This window comes from Hyaena hyaena, unplaced genomic scaffold (assembly GCF_003009895.1).
Source record: "Hyaena hyaena isolate Hyena2069 unplaced genomic scaffold, ASM300989v1 scaffold_582, whole genome shotgun sequence".
Taxonomy (NCBI): domain Eukaryota; kingdom Metazoa; phylum Chordata; class Mammalia; order Carnivora; family Hyaenidae; genus Hyaena; species Hyaena hyaena.
Window position 1 is genome coordinate 186,458 of NW_024081214.1, and position 16,676 is coordinate 203,133.

General features: G+C 40.2%; 1 protein-coding gene across 1 annotated transcript in view; it reads right to left on the reverse strand.

Moving 5' to 3' along the window:
- LOC120248338 (cell surface glycoprotein CD200 receptor 1-like) overlaps positions 1 to 16,676 on the reverse strand; it is a 34,812-nt gene that overhangs the window by 5,478 nt on the left and 12,658 nt on the right. Inside the window, exons 2-4 of the mRNA XM_039256645.1 lie at positions 4,995 to 5,054; positions 1,415 to 1,732; positions 1,042 to 1,290 (exon numbers count right to left, since the gene is read on the reverse strand). Coding sequence (XP_039112576.1) covers positions 1,042 to 1,290; positions 1,415 to 1,732; positions 4,995 to 5,054 — 627 coding nt within the window. The remainder of the gene's footprint in view (positions 1 to 1,041; positions 1,291 to 1,414; positions 1,733 to 4,994; positions 5,055 to 16,676) is intronic.

Below are 16,676 nucleotides of genomic sequence, written 5' to 3' on the forward strand. Positions count from 1 at the left end.
ACAAGAGCGCGTAAACACTCAAGAAAGGATGTCTTCAGGGGAAAAAAGAAATGATAGGTTATCTAATAAATTTGGCCATGTGCAATGAGAAACAATGAAATCTGGCCATGTGTAGCAACTTGGATGGACCTTGAGGGTGTTATGCTGAGCGAAATAAGTCGGGCAGAGAAGGACAAATATCATATGTGTGCACGTAATGGAGGATTAGGAGGAACTTGACGGGGGAACAAGGGGGAGAAGAAGGGCGGAAATGGTGGGGGAAAGGGAGAGAGGCAAACCATGAGAGACTCTTGAATGCTGACAAAAACTGAGGACTGATGGATGTGGGGGGGAGGGGGGGAGGGGCATGGAGGAGGGCACTTGTGGGGATGAGCACTGAGTGTTATGTGGAAACTAATTTGACAATAAACTATTTGTAAAAAAAAATAAAAAAATAAATAAATAAATTTGGCCATGTGGAAAATTGCAGTAAGAGGAGTTTCCAGACTTTATCACTGAGCTTATGACGATTAGGAAGTACCTATATTTTTAAGAAACTAAAGAGTAAAGTTTAAATGGATCATAGAGGTTATTATACAATAGCTAAGAAATTATAGAAGAACCTGGAAAATAAAATCCTACCAAAAACATTTGTGAAGAAAACTTATGAGTGACTGGACCTTTCTTAAAAAGCATAAATATTTGTTTAAAAACACACTTTATCCTTCTCCTAAAACCATAAGTAGTATTTTAATAGTACACTCACTACTCAAGCCAACTTCCTACTTGTATAGAACAGAAAGAATTAAATTTAATAATTTAAATTCTTTTTATTTATTTTTATTATAATTATTTACAAGGAAACATCATTTAAAATATGGCTTCTGAAACCAATTTTCTGCATGATTCTTGTGGACATAACCCTTAACGGTGGAAGAGAAGGATATAAAAGAGAGGCTGGGGAGACTATCCTTGAGTGAAATTCTCCACACACTCCTTTTTCATTCTTCCCTAACTTCTCTGAAAGAATGAAAACATCATACAAAAGCTAGAATTACTAACCTGAATTTAGGTCTATGGACAGACTCTGGTTGCCAGTGAGATGGGACACAGAGCAGGACACAGTGGACACCGGGTGGTCCTCCCAGAGGCACGTGCTCTGCACAGTCACTGTATCATTGCCCAGTGGCTCTTCCTCAGTGTCACAATCTCCCGCTGGGGTCCAGGAGATCTGCGCCGCTGGCCTCCCTGCAGCTGCCCTGCACACGACAGTTCCATTCTTGCCTCGAAAAAGGGTCGCCTCAGGGGGCACTGCAGACATGCAGGGGGGGAAACACTTGAGTCTTAACTCAGGGATATGGATCCAATACAGAGAGACATTTGTTTGAGTCCGAATCGGGTTATCCGAAACACCACCATACATGATGCTCCTTACCTGTCACTTGCAGGTGATATCCCTGATAGAAATTCCCTTCAGGTGTGGCCACTTCACACCTGTAATATCCATCATGGGTGATGGCCACTGGATCAATCTGAAGGACAGGGTTCTGATCATGTCTGGTGTCCCAGGATATTGTCTCGTCACTACAGTTTTTGGCCCTGGTCTCGTTCGTATCTCTCCTGTAGGCTCTAGTGCAGGCAGGCTGGTCTCTGAGGGTTATTTCCCAGGTGGTTACCTGCACAGCTGTCGAGGTGACGGGAGGGCAAGAGAGCACAGCCTTTGTACCCACACGTACAGACAGGGAAGTGTTAGCTGGACACACACACAAAGAGAATGATGATAGAAAACTTGGTAAAGAAATCCATGTTAAATTTTCTATAACATATTACAACATATACGAGAATGTGACTTTCCTGGTGATCTTATTCCAAAAATATTAGGCTTACATAAAACTTAAAGATGCACAAAATATATATAACACATTAAAAATATTCCAAAATGAGCATGTTTTTCTTATTGCATGTGTTTAGATCATCTATATTTTTTATTTTTATTTTTTGCAATTTATTGTCCAGTTGGTTTCCATATACCACCCAGTGCTCATCCCAAGTGCCCTCTTCCATGCCCATCACCCTTGTTCCCCTCTCTCCCACCCCATCAACCCCCAGTTTGTTCTCAGTATATAAGAGTCTCTTATGGTTTGCCTCCCTCCCTCTCCTTAACTATTTTTTCCCCTTCCCCTCCCCTATGGTCCTCTGTTAAGCTTCTCCTGTTCCACATATGAGTGAAAACATATGGTAGATAATCTATATTTTCATATGTGTTAGAAATATATTAAGGGCTTTGTGCACCTGGATGGCACAGTCAGCTGAGCATCTGACTCTATTTTAGGTCAGGACATGATCTCACAGTTTGTGAGTTTGCACCCCACTTTGGGCTCTGTACTGACAGCATAGATCCTGCTTGGGATTCTCTCTCCCCATCTCTCTCCACCCCTCCCCTGCAATCTCTCACCAAATAAATAAACAAAAAAATTTTTTAAAGAAATTGTTAAGAGCTTAAAATTGATTCAGAAGTTTTGATATGTATGAAAAAACACACAATATAAATTGAAGGACAAATGATTGAATCTAATATTTTGGTCATAGAGACTATTAGATTTCTCTAATAACTCAAGCTCCTTGGGATAAAAAGTGGAGAAGTTGACCAGGAGAAAATTTTTCCTCCTAAGTTTCAATGAGAGAGAATACATCACTAATATCAGAATGAAATGCCTACCCCTAAGGTGGTAATTCAGACAAACATAAATATAAGAAGCGTGTGGTACTTCCATTATAAATAACATGGTATTCAGGTTGACCAAGCTGCACTCTTTTTGAGCTATTTTTATTTGGAGAATCACACACTCATAAAATCCATAGATCTTCTTCCTTCCTTCCTCTCCGTTGAGTCACACCTACAGTCAAACAGTGCAAGTGTGAATTTTGCTCACAGATTCAGTGTCTGGTACTTCCTACCTAATTATGAGGATTAAATGAAGAAGTTCTCTCTTTTGTACATCTTTTAGGTAAAAATTGAGCCCACAACCTACGAATATTCTCCAGTCTATAAGCTCTGGCTCTCCCACAAACTGACATAATGTGTCTGTGGCTGGGGGGTGTTTGCTTCGAGTGGAGTAGGGGCATTCCTTAGGATGCACCAGTGATTCAGGCAAGCGGCAGGGAGCTCATCAGTCTAACATGAGCAGAAACAGCTGTGAAAGGGAAAGCTTCTATCCAGATGGAGCTTCTGAGTGCTAAACTCTGCAGTTGAAATCTCTCCTCCTCTCTTCCGGTGTCACTTGCTTCTTATGTGATGGACTCATACCCTTGCATTTCACAAACAAATCAAAATCCCATAACTATGTGAAGCAAGGGGGTGAATTTTAAAGCAGATCTGAGAGAGCAGTGAAATCCAGGATCCATCCACTTCAGAAGGGGCGACCCTCACGCACAGGGAAAATGCGCCTTGACCAAGGTTTATAAACAAGCATGAAGGTGGCTGCTTGGAGGACAGCTAGAGGGGGTGTGGGTGAGCTCCATGTGCTCAAGAGCGGGATACTGACGATGAAACCACAAAGGGAAGAGGCTGGTGAGGAGGACCTTGTGAATGTTCTTTTGTGTTCTCAGGGCTTTGTACCTCTGCTTCTGAACAGTCTAAGGTTTCCATATTTTGCCTGCTTTTAGTCTCGAGATCTGACTCTCTTATTTTAAAGGAAATTACCAGCTAACCAAATAATCATATGTGCTTTAACAGGGGCACCGTCTCCAGAGAAGTAGCTCCCGGGGCGAGGATCCCAAGCACCGTGGACACTGTCTGTTCTCTCACCTTCCTCTGCTCTCTGCCCTCCAGCAACCCCCTCCACCTGTGACCGCTGTTTTTCACCCTTTCTGAATCTTCCTCTTTCTCCATTCACACCGGTTGTGATAATTTACCAGTGACCAGGTCTCCTCCACACTCAGAGGGGCTGGCACCTGTCTCTCAAATATAATCTCACAGCCCTGTGATCAGCTACGGGGATTTCACCTCCCGTCACAGAGGGAAAGTGGGTAGATTCACCCCCTTTGCTCCGGAACCAGCAGTCACGTCCCAGCTTTCCTGCTTCCTGTGTCTACGACTCTCCTCCCGTCTCCTCCCGCCTTCTGCACACAGACAACCCCCATGGGCTTTTGGGCTTTTCCTTTCTGTGCTCACTGCCAGACCCTAGGTCCACACAGCTGGGTGCCCGCAGAAGCCTCCTGACGTCTGTGTCTGTCTCCCATCTCTCCACTCTTCAGTTCACGCCTGGCCTTGCAGCAGGTCCAGGATTCTGTGACACGGGTGTGATCCCCTCCCACTAGCAGCCTTCAGAGACCTCCCTCTGCCCCAAGACAGTCCTTGCATGTCCTGGCGTTGGCTTCTAAGGCCTCTTTTTCAAACTGACTCACCTTTGCCATCCTGCCACCCCAAGGTCACCCCCACACTTCACAAAGAAAGCACCAAGCACACCTGCAGATCTAGGTCTGTCCTCACATCGTTCCTGCCCTCTCTGGGGTGGCCTGCACGCCACTGTCTGTCTCCGAAAATGCTCCTCTTCCCCTAAGAGCCAATTCACATGCTGCATCCGCTGTGAAGCCTCCTCAGAGCCTTGCTGCTTAACCTTCTCCTCTACGTTCCCGGCACACCTGATGTGGGTGCTCATCTCCTCTATGTTATATGCCATCTGGGCTACATCTGGGCTCCCCCACAAAATGGGCCCCTTAGGGTGCTCTGGTGCTCTCGCCCCTCTCGTCCCCCCCCGGCCCCCCGTGTCCCCATATGGCCCAGCCCAGTGCCTGGCAGGGAGGGCTCCTTAGTCCTCAGAGGGAATGTGAACTGCCTCGGGGGAGGAGGGCCGGGTCATCGGGGTCCCTCACACCTCGGCACTCAGGTCACCGTTTTCTTCAGCTGGGCTCACGCTGGCCCCCTGGCCAGACCATCAGCCCTGCTTCTAAGGAAGTTCAGCTCTTCCTCCCCTTAGCTCTGGCCTCTGGAAAAAAATTTAAAAGCATATTACCTGCTGCAGGAGGTGTGGAACTTCTCTGTTGTCTGTCCGTAAGTGAACTATTTGTTGAAGCTACAAAACATTCAGAGAAAAGTAAATGAAATCAACTTTAGGAACTTGAATGGAGTGTAAGCCACTGTTTATCCACATCTTACAACATGATAGAAAATTGGTTAACTGTTGCCTAATTCCACAAAGACCTTTACAAAGCAGTAATTAGAAGTCATCCCATCATTATGTGTAAAAAATAAACTAAATCTCCACTGACAATGCCAAGATCTCCCTCAAGTGAAATTAATTTCCTATTTTATTTTTACCGTCAATGGTAACTCTTTCCTTCTTTCTTTCCTTCCCATCATTCCTTCTTTCCTTCCTCCCCATCCTTCACTTCTTTCCTTCCTTGTGCCAAGTATTGAGGGCACCTAATAGGACTGGATAGGAATAAGAAATAAGAAATAGGAATAAGAGGAGTGCCTGGGTAGCTCAGTCTGTTAAGCATCTGACTTCGGCTTAGGTCATGATCACGCGGTTCGTGGGTTCAAGCCCTGCGTCAGACTCTGTGCTGATGGCTAGCTCAGAGCCTGGAGCCTGCTTCAGATTCTGTATCTCCCTCTCTCTCTGACCCTCCCCTGGTCACGCTGTCTCTCTCTCTCTCTCTCTCTCTCTCTCTCTTTCTTTCTCACAATTAAATTTTAAAAATTAAAAGTTAAAAAAAAAGGAATAAGAAAACTGCAATGAGCCCTCCCCCAACTCTAGCTAAGGGAGCTGTCTGGGGATCATGAGTAACAAAGGTTAGTTCAGTATATGAGGGATTTCTTTTGTGAACAAATTGGCCTCTGCAGCCCTGAGAACTGCTCCTATTTTAAAGATGCAGGCTGTTGTCCATGGAAAGTTTAAAGAGCTTGGTGGTGATTGATACCTTTAAAGGGTTTTCTTCTATCCTTTGGATTTTAGTTCATATGCCCTGTAGACATTGTTACTTTTAGTGACAAAGTACATGATGTTCATGCTCTGAACTGTTAAGTTGTTGTCATTTCAGTGGATTCTCATTTTAGTCATCTTCTATTGGAATATTAGGATTTAGTTCCTGTCAGATATAACTAAGTCTGTGTCTGGGTAGTATGGGATTCTGTTAGAAGAGCCTGCTCTTGCAATAAGTGATGCCTTCATAACTGATTTGAGTGAAGTTTTCAAGCATTTTCTTGAATGATCTCCCAGGAGGCTGGCATGTGAAAGAGACCTTCTGCTGGGGCACCTGGGTGGCTCAGTCGGTTGAGTGTCTGACTCTAGATTTCGGTTCAGGCCATGATCTCACAGTTCGTGAGTTTGAGTGCCACATTGGCTTTGTACTGACAGTGGAGAGCATGCATGGGATTCTCTTTCTCCCTCTCTCTCTTTGCCCCTCCTTGCATCTCTCTCTCTCTCAAAAGAAATAAAAAACTTAAAATGAATTTTTAAAAAAGAGAGAACTTCTCCTTAATAAAGGTATTCCAGTGAGTGAAGGTGCATAGAGAAATCGGCCTCTAGAATCAGATACCAAATTCTCCCACAATTGAGCAAAATGTGCCTCCTTCCAAAGAATGACCTGAGAAAAAATATCAGTAAATTATCCCTGCAACTTCTCATACCAAAGATAAAACCCACAAGTTGGAAGGTACTCTTAAGTATGCAAGATGATTATTTTCAGAAGAGAAAAAAAAATGCTTGTTTTCATAAATACTCCTCCATTTATTTTTATGATATTGGAAATACTTTTTAAGCATCATTAATTGTTGGTATATGAATCTTTTAGTTTTATTACCTCGACTGGCAGCTAGTTGCCATAGAATGCTAATTTCATATACAGCATCACGTCTTCACTGAAAACAGAAAGCATCCTTACTCAGTCTGGCTGGAAGCTCTGTACACATCAAAGTAGCAAAACAAATGTGTGAAACTTCTTTTTTTTTAATTTTTTAAGTTTTATTTATTTCTGAGAGAGAGAGAGAGAGAGAGAGCGTGAACAGGGGAGGGCCAGAAAGAGAGGGAGACACAGAATCTGAAACAGGCTCCAGGCTCTGAGCTGGCAGTCACCACAGAGCCCGACACGGGGCCGGAACCCACGAACCGTGAGATCATGACCTGAGCCAAAGTCAGACGCTTAACTGACTGAGCCACCCAGGCATCCCACAAATGTGTAAGACTTCTGATCAATGAATGATCCTGTGATTTCTTTCTTTAATTTCTTCATCTGAAACCAAATTTTTCTTGGAAGTTCAGGAAGGTTTTAGTTTTCAGGACACCCGCGTGGCTCAATTGGTTAAGCGTCCAACTTCGGCTCAGGCCATGATCTCACAGTTGATGAGTTTGAGCCTCACATCGGCCTCTGTGCTGACAGCTCAGAGCCTTGGATTCTGTTTCTCCCTCTCTCTGCTCCTCCCCTGCCTCATGCTCTGTCTCGCTGTCTCTCAAAAATAAATATGCATTTAAAAAAGATTATAATTTTACATTGTTAATGTCAGAAATCCAATTTAACTCTTTCACAATGTGTGTAGTGTGTGTAGACAGAGAGAGAAATGTGAATTGTGTTTTTCAGAACATATTTATAGTAGAAAAGCAACGTAATTAGTCATTATATTAGCCCCTTCGGGCTGCCTTAACATATAATGACCAATGTGGTCACATAAAACAATAGAAATATGCCCCCTTATATTTCTGGAAGCCAGAAATCTGATTCAAGGTGTCAGCAGAGCTGTGTTTCTTCCAACAGCTCTAAGGAACAATCCTTTCTTTCTTCTCCCAGATTTTGGTGGCTGCTAGCAATACTTAGTGTTCCTTGGCTTGCAGATGTATCATTTCAATCTCCCCCTCCTTCACACTGCCTTCTCCCTGTGTCTTTTCCCTTCTCTTCTGAGGACTCTTGTCACGGCTTTAGGGCCCAACTGTCAGCCAGGATGAGCTCATCTCAAGAGCTTTAATTTAATAACATCTTTGAAAACCCCGTTTCCACATATGGCCACACTCACAGGTGCCAACTGGATATTTCTTTGCGGAGAGAAGGACGCCATTCAACCTATCATTCTTGGGTAGGGGGCACCACCTATGCATTGTCCCCAACCCTTAGATTTATAGTCTATATAATTATTTTACTTATTTTATTCTGTAGTTGATCTGAAACTGAATTTTTCTAGATAGTGAATAATTGAATGAAATTAGAAAGCATATTTATAAGTCCAGGAATGCATTTTGGAATGACTGGAACTATTTTTCAATGAAGTAAGATATATAACAAAAATAAAAGTTTAAAGTATAAATAAAAAGCTAACTGTAATGGCAATTTTGGGAGACAGTCGGTCTGGGTGAGGAACACAGAAAATAAATGACTAATATCTGCCAAGACCTATTTTTTAAATCCATGTTTGAAATATAATAATTTATATTTTAAAAATTAAATGAAAAAAATTTTAATATGCCATTGGTCCACTTAGTGATCACATTCTTGGCTAATAAAGCATATTCTGTACCAAACAAGCACAGAAATAATTTTAGGGTGAAAAATTTAAGAGTACTCTTAAATAATAAAATAAATATTTTATTTAGACAATTTTAAACAATGTGGTCTATAAATACATCTAAGACAATTCAACATCCTAAAACATAAAACTTATGCCAGCATCAAGCTCATTTCTAGTAGAATTGTCATTAAAAGATGACCATTACTTGCACTGTAATTGTCCTTGCTCACTTGCTGCCTTAATCTGTTGCTTGGTGGAACCAGACTTCTCGTTTCTGCATTTATGCATTTTTTTTTTTTTACTTTTTTTTAAAATGTTTTATTTATTTCTGAGAGAGAGAGAGAAGTGCGAGCAGGGGAGGGTCAGAGAGAGAGACAGAATCTAAAACAGGTTCCACGCTCTGAATTGGCTGTCAGCACAGAGCCAGATGCAGGGCTCAAACTCATAAACCGCGAGATCATGACCTGAGCCAAAGTCGGACGCTTACCCGACTGAACCACCCAAGCACCCCTGCATTTATGCATTCTAAAAAGACAGATGGGTGATCAGAGAATACATTACTATTTCTGACTCCTACTTAAAAATCACACTTTTTTCACATTCTTCAGACCATTTTTGGATTGTAGTTTCCAATAAAAACATAAATTATGATGGGCAAGCAAGTCTCAGAAGAATTTGCCCCAGGATAAACTTTTGACCTGAACTTCCTACCTGTTTGGCACACCCCTACATTAGATCCAAAGTGTCTGTTACCACCTTCCTGTCTTTATATTCAAGTCAAATTATTTCTTTTTTTTTAACTTTTTGTTTAATGTTTATTTTACTTTTAGAGAGAGGAGGAGTGGCAAAAAGAGAGGGAGACACGGAATCCAAAGCAACCTCCAGGCTCTGAGCTAGCTGTCAGCACAGAGCCCGACACGGTACTCCAACTCACAAACTGCAAGATTATAACCTGAGCTGAAGTAGGTCACTTAACCGACTGAGCTACCCAGGCGCCCCTCAAGTCAAAGTATTTCTTCATCCTGGCTTATGTGCATTTAGTCTACCTCCAATTGTGAAAAGGAGGGGGGCGCGGTACTGTGTATTACAGACTGTTTAGACACCAGGTCAAGAAAGTTTAGTAGTGACGTGTTCATTGGGTTCTGGTATGGAACAGAAAAGGATTTTTCTAAGCATTGTTGAAATTACATCATGAAGACAGCTGTCTGTTAAGTTCAAATTCTGCAAGGCAAGCTCTAAGTGGGAATTGCTAATAAACATTTTTTTGAGCAGCAACTCCTGGCAAAGTATTCACCAGGCCTAGAGACAGCATAGTAAACAATGCCCTCTTCTCTCCAAAAGCTTAGAGTCCAGATGAGGAAGCCACTATGTACATAATGTTTTCAGAGTGATGATAGAAGTATCTGTAATGTCCAGAAGTTGAAAAGAAGAAATTTTTAAGAGAGCAAGGGCAGGAGATTAGGAAAGACTCCCTAAATAGAACAAATTTGAGCTGCATCTCAGTAGATGAAGAATTTCTGCAGGAAGATAGAAGGAAATCTTTTTGCACACAGAAAGACAGTCATTTAAAAGAAGATATTAAGCCACGTGGAATTTTCAAGGAATTACAGATAGTTCAGAATTACCATTATGTGAGAAAAAAAAACTGGATGTATAATTAGAGTTGAGGTTAGATATTGGCAGGTTCTCACTGCAGAAGGCACAAAAAGCCTAGAAAGTGTTCACAAGGAAATGAGACACTTCTAGTGCACCGATAGTGAGTGTATCTGGTCGGCAAAGAGAAGCATTTTAGGGTAAAATTTAATGCACAGTGTTTTCCTGGAGAAATTTTGAATCCACTGCTCCTGTTAGCTACCATTTTCCCAAATAAAACAGTGTTTTAAAATAACCATTTTTGAGCACTTACACTCGGAACAAATTGGGGTAACCAGCAGATGTTATTGATTGCAGCCCCTCCACACTGACAGGTATTTTTATCTTCATTTTATCCTCACAATAATGAAGCAGTTCAGCCAAGGCCACCCAGCTTGTCAGCTGCTCTAATTGCCCAACTGTTCTTTTACAGGTGGGTCCTACTAGAGTGACTAGAAAGCAAGGGTTGGATCCTAAGAAACGTGCTAGGATAAATACACTACCCAAATCAATCCTAATTAAAAGAGCTGAAGATGCAAGCCGAAATCGTGTTTTGGGGAAACTGAGAGACAAAGATCTGAAAGAGCACATCAAATGACAGGTCCATAGAATTAGGATTATAATGGCATATGGACACAAGCATTATGAATTCTAGATCTGAATGGGAATCATTAAACTAAGAAAAAGGGCGATAGACAATTGCCGCAATTCGTGGGTCATCACTCCCTCAGTAGACTTTAAGGTCCATGAAGGCAGAGAGTTTCACCTATATTTTTCACTCCACATGCTTAGAAGAGGGCTTTGCACAGCTCCCTGGCACGTAGCTAGCTCAAGCTGTGTTAAAAAGATAAAGGTCAACACAACTTTATAGCAAACTGTACTAAGAAATGGACGCTTAGTTTTCAGAAAAAGAAGTACAAAAGTCTCTTAGTCATATAGAAAGAGACTAAACATTATTCATAGTAAAAGAAATGCAAATTAAAACTATGCAGAAATACCATTTCTCACCTATTATCCTGCCAAAGTCTAAAAATTTGACCATACTTTGGAGCTGTAGCAAGATAGGCATGTCAATAGGCTCATGGAATGTAAAATGTTACAACTTCCACAGAGGAAAATCAGAAACATATAGCAAATTTATATGCACATTTTTCTTTTAACACTGCAAAACACTGCAATACCAATTGTCAGGATCTATCCTAAAAATATACAGGCACCAGTTTGAAAAAAATATATCTTCATTACAACATTGTAATAGCAAGATTTTTAGAAATAGCTCAATGGTTACTAATTGGGGACTGGTGTCCTAACCTATGGTACATCCAGAAAGTGAAATATAATGAAACTTTAAAAAAGAATGAGGGGTAGTTAGGGGCACCTGGATGGCTCAGTTGGTTAGGCTTCTGACTCTTGATTTCGGCTCAGGTCATGATCTCAGCTCAGGTCATGATCTCACGGTTCATGGGGCTCCGCGCCGATGCTCATGGAGCATTGAGCTCCATGCTGATCAATGTGGAGCCTGCTTAGGATTCTCTCTCTCTCTGTTTCTCTGTCCCTCCCCCACTCACACACCCTCTCTCTCTCAAAAATAAATAAACTTGTTTTTAAGTTTAAAAAAAAGAATGAAAGGAAGCTCTATAAACTATTATGTAGCGGTCTCCAAGAAATATTGTTAAGTGGAAAACGCAGGATACATTAAAATTATGTATAGTACACGACCATTAACTTAAGCCACCATGGGAGGGATACGTGTGTGTTCTTTCTTTCCTTGCTTATAATTTAAAAACTAAATGGATAAAATGAGAACAGGAATAGAAATATGTTTCTGAATATACCTGATTTAATAGATTTGACTTTGGAATCAGGTAGCCATTTTATGTAATTAGAAAGCATAACCAAGTATCTGGGGAGCTTGGATAGCCCAGTCGGTTATGCATTCAACTTCGGCTCAGGTCATGATCTCCCAGTTAATGGGTTTGAGCCCCGGGTCAGGCTCTGTGCTGACAGCTCAGATCCTGGAGGCTGCTTCCGATTCTGTGTCTCCCTCTCTGTCTGCCCCTCCCCCATTCACACTGTCTTCTCTTTCTCTCTCAAAAATAAATCAACATTAAAAAAGTTTTTTGAAGAAAGCATAACCAAGCCACTTGTAAGCACTAAGATTATAAAGCAAAGTGAAACAAATGTACCTAACTGCATGTAGAATTGGTTGCATGACCAGCTATTCCAACTGACTTTCAAAACACAGCAATTTGTATGCCCCTAGTAGAATTTAACTTACTGACAAAAATAATTGCAAAAAGAATCTTTAACTATTACCAGAAATTGCATTTTTGGCAATAGCAGAAACTATACTGGAAAATTTCTGGCAGTTTTTTAAAAGTCAAACATGTGCCCACACCATACATCCTACCATTTCAATTCTAGATATTTACTCAAAAGAAATGAAAACATATGTCCACACGAAGACTTGTGCCTGGATGTCCATAGCACCTTCATTCACAATAGCCAACAGTTGGCTACCACCTAAATACCAATCAACACAGAAATGGATAAATTGTCCATACCATGAAATAGTACTCTGCAACAAAAGGAACACACAACATTGATGATTCTCAAACCCATTCTGTTGAATGAAACAAGCAGACACAAAGAGACTACACTATACACCGCACAAACGGATGCTATTAATATAAAATGCTAACTCATCTGTGGTGCCAAACAACACATCAGTGGTTGCCTGCAGATGGGGACAAAGGCAAGATTGAACCCCAAACACACACGGAAGAATATTTGGGGAACAATGAAAATGTTCTGTATCTTGTTTGGGATGGCTCACAAACTGTACCGTTTAAATAGACGCAGTTAGTTGTACACAAATTGCCCGTGACTTTAATTAAATACAATATCAGAAACATGAGATCTTAATACACGTAACATCAGAACATGCATCCACACAAACACAAAACAAAATGCAGATGGAAAAACCCCTGACACAGAAAACAATGTTTAAAAAAAAACACTTTTCCATCTAAGTCAAAAGCATCAGTAGAAATAAGATTGTTTTGTGATTTTAGTACAAATGAAACCTCTTACTCACTTTGAGCACCAGAAGTTTCCTTTCCCAAATCGTCATTGTCATATGTCTGAGCAAGCACACGCCACCCACACAACAGACATTGTATGGGCATGACTGTGCAAAGCCATACTCCAAAGGCTTCCTCTAGTGAAGGGGGAAAAAGGCTCTCAGAAAGAGCACAGGTTTTTTGGTGTGAGGTTAAACAGTTTTTATCTCTTCAAAAATCCTGTGGTTGGCTGTGTTCTCCTGACTAAAAAAGTGAATGATAGACATTGTTGATATTTCACTACTCCCAATAAAAACTCCTGGCTGAATAACTGTTAGTAACCTAAATCGAATGTGGACTGTGTTATAATCAAATAGTTATTACAGTTGCTAAGATTCATGTATTATTTCTAAGGTATGGAAATGGGAAACAAGAAAGTTAAAGATTTCTTGCCCTTTCATTCATTTGCAGGTTTTTCAGGGAGAACCCAGACAAAGCAGTAAGAAGGTCAATAAAATGAGTTTTAAGCTAAAATAATGGGGGCAAAACTGGAGCCTAAAATATTTGGCTTCGCTCTAACAAGATACCCATGTCTCTGCAGAAAGGAATCGTGTGGTATAGTTTTATTTTTACATTTCTTTTGACATTTCTCTACAGGACTTGGGGCCTCAAAGCTAGTACTAAGTAATAGAAGTCATTCTTATGGTCTTAAGTCTTATTATGGTCTTTGTCATTTTTATTGATATTAATATTTAATGAATTTATGACTTTAAAAATATATAACACAGAATATGTTGAAATATATTTCAATACAATGAAATCTGTGGGAATATTCTGATATCTTATCCAAGGAAAACCAAATAATAGCCATTTAATTCTTCATTTGATGTTTCAAGCTTTCAGACTTCAAAACTCTGCAAGTTATTATAAGAAATACAGCGCTGGACCATCGTGGGTTAAGCATTGGCTGCAAAACAGGAAGGACATGAGTTTTACTTCTTACTCTGCTTCTTTTCTGAATCATTTTAGGTAATTAAATAAATGTGTATTCTCTAGTTTTCCCCTCCACAGAACAGACTTATCATTCTTAATTAATAAATAAAGAATAACTCATGGAAGGGATTCAAAGCACATTACAAACAGGTATTAAACCCTCAGGATATTAAACCCTGAGTTATAAAGAAGGAGTACACCACATCTAAAGATTCAAGGTTTCTTGGGGCGCCTGAGTGGCTCAGTCAGTTGAGCATCTGACTTTAGCTCAGGTCATGATCTTCCAGTCTGTGGGTTGGAGCCCCGCATCAGAGTCTGTGCTGACAGCTCAGAGCCTGGAGCCTGCTTTGGATTCTTTCTCTCTCTCTCTCTCTCTCTCTCTCTCTCTCCCCCTCCCCTGCTCCCACTCTGTCTGCTTCTCTCTCTCTCAAAAATGAATAAACATTAAAATTTTTTTAAAAAATAATAAAGATTAAAGGTTTCTATAAAATAAATGCAACTTTGAAAAAAACAAGATAAAAACAGAGTGGGAGGTAAACTGCAAGAGTCTCTTAAATACAGAGAACAAACTGAGGGTTGCTGGAGGGGTGTTGGGTGGGGGGAATGGCCTACATGGGTGATGGACATTAAGGAGGGCACTTGTTGGGATGAGCACTCGGTGTTATATGTAGGAGATGAATCACTAAATTCTACTCCTGAAATTGCTATATGTTAGCTAACTTGGATTTAAATAAAATTAAAAAATTTTAAAAACAGAAAAGAAATGAAATATTATAGGATTTTTCAAGGGAAAATGATAAATAAATAAATAAATAAATAAATAAATATTTTTATTACTGAGCCTGAAAAATAAAATAAGATAAAATAAAATAACTGCAACTTTGAGACTGAGACTTTAATCACACGAAGACCCAGAAATTCAAATTACATTGCCAGAACAACCTTTATTTAGCTACACTAAGCACGTAACTTTTTCTAATTAACATACGGTAAAGTCAGTACAATAAAGAAACCTTTATTTTCAATCTTCTGGCTCTGGAAAGCTTAAAATACCAAACAAGATTTTAGTAAATGTTTGTGTTGTGTTTATAAAAATGCATATTGTGGATGTAGGTTAGACCTAAAAGTATTATTTCCCAACAGTTACAAATGGATTCAAGTAAGAAATTGTGGAATTAAATAAAGGTCTCAGGACCTTTATCAGAGGTCCTGAGAATGAATTGTCACCCAAATAAGCTAACTGCACTTCTGCCTCTAATGAAATGGTTTTCACATTGTGATCTAGGAACTAGTGAAAGTCCATGATATTCAACCAAAAAATCCATGAACTTCGTAACTTTTGGAGCAGGGATCCTAAATTATAATTTTATTTCTGATATATAATTAAAACGCAGTGTCATTCTATAGGAGTAATTGAAAGCATCACAAAATTTCCCCAAAATTCTATTATTTATAAATAGCAAACAGGAATGCTTTGGCATAAAAGAATCATGTGAACCTTTTCTCTACTAATAGTATCTGAAAACTAATGTGTTAATTTTATGATACATTTTGGAAATATAGGAAATGTTTCTTTCCTGCCTTCTAAGATGATCACTAGTAGTTTTCACTCAAATGGCACCTGAGTGACCCCCTATCAAGTATATTAGAGCCTTTGGACTGGTAGAGGGAAATTGGAAGCTACAATAATATTCCTTAATTATTTATTCAATTACAATAGCTAGGCGCTTAATAAATGCCTATTTATCATGGAGTTTCAGTCTACTAGGGACAATAAACCTCAACCAAACAGTCAAATAATTATGTGAAATTGCAATAGCGATAAATGAAGTGTGAAAAATGTATCATGAGCAACTTATCCTAGAATTGAGGTGGTGGGCAGCCCCTAAGATGGTTCCGGATGTTCCCTCTTCCTGGTATTCATGTCTGTAGAACTCTCTCCTCTTGACTGTGGATTAGACTCACTCATTCACTTAAACAGAATGTAGCAAAGTGATAGATGTCACTGTCGAGAGATAGTTATAAAAAGACTGGTTTGGGGCGCCTGGGTGGCTCAGTTGGTTAAGCGTTTGACTTCCGCTCAGGTCTTGATCTTAGGGTTCATGGGTTCGAGCCCCTTGTTGGGCTCTGTACTGCCGGCTAGCTCAGAGCCTGGAGCCTGTTTCAGATTCTGTATCTCCCTCTCTCTCTGACCTTCCCCTGCTCACGCTGTCTCTCTCTCTCTCTCTCTCAGAAATAAATAAAACATTTAAAAATAAAAATAAATAAAAATAAAAAGACTGGTTTCTGTCCTGGTGTGCGCTCTCATGCTCTCTCGCTCTCTCATTCTTGGGTTGCTGTGAGAAAATAAATATTTGTTTGGGGGTAATTTATAATGGAACAATAGGTAATTAATACATGATTCAATAGACAAGAAGCCAATAGAGAGAAAGAGAGACAGAGAAAGAGAGGGAAGAATACCCTAAATAAAAGTACGGTTATGTGCAGAAAACATGCCCAGAGGGCCTATAGAC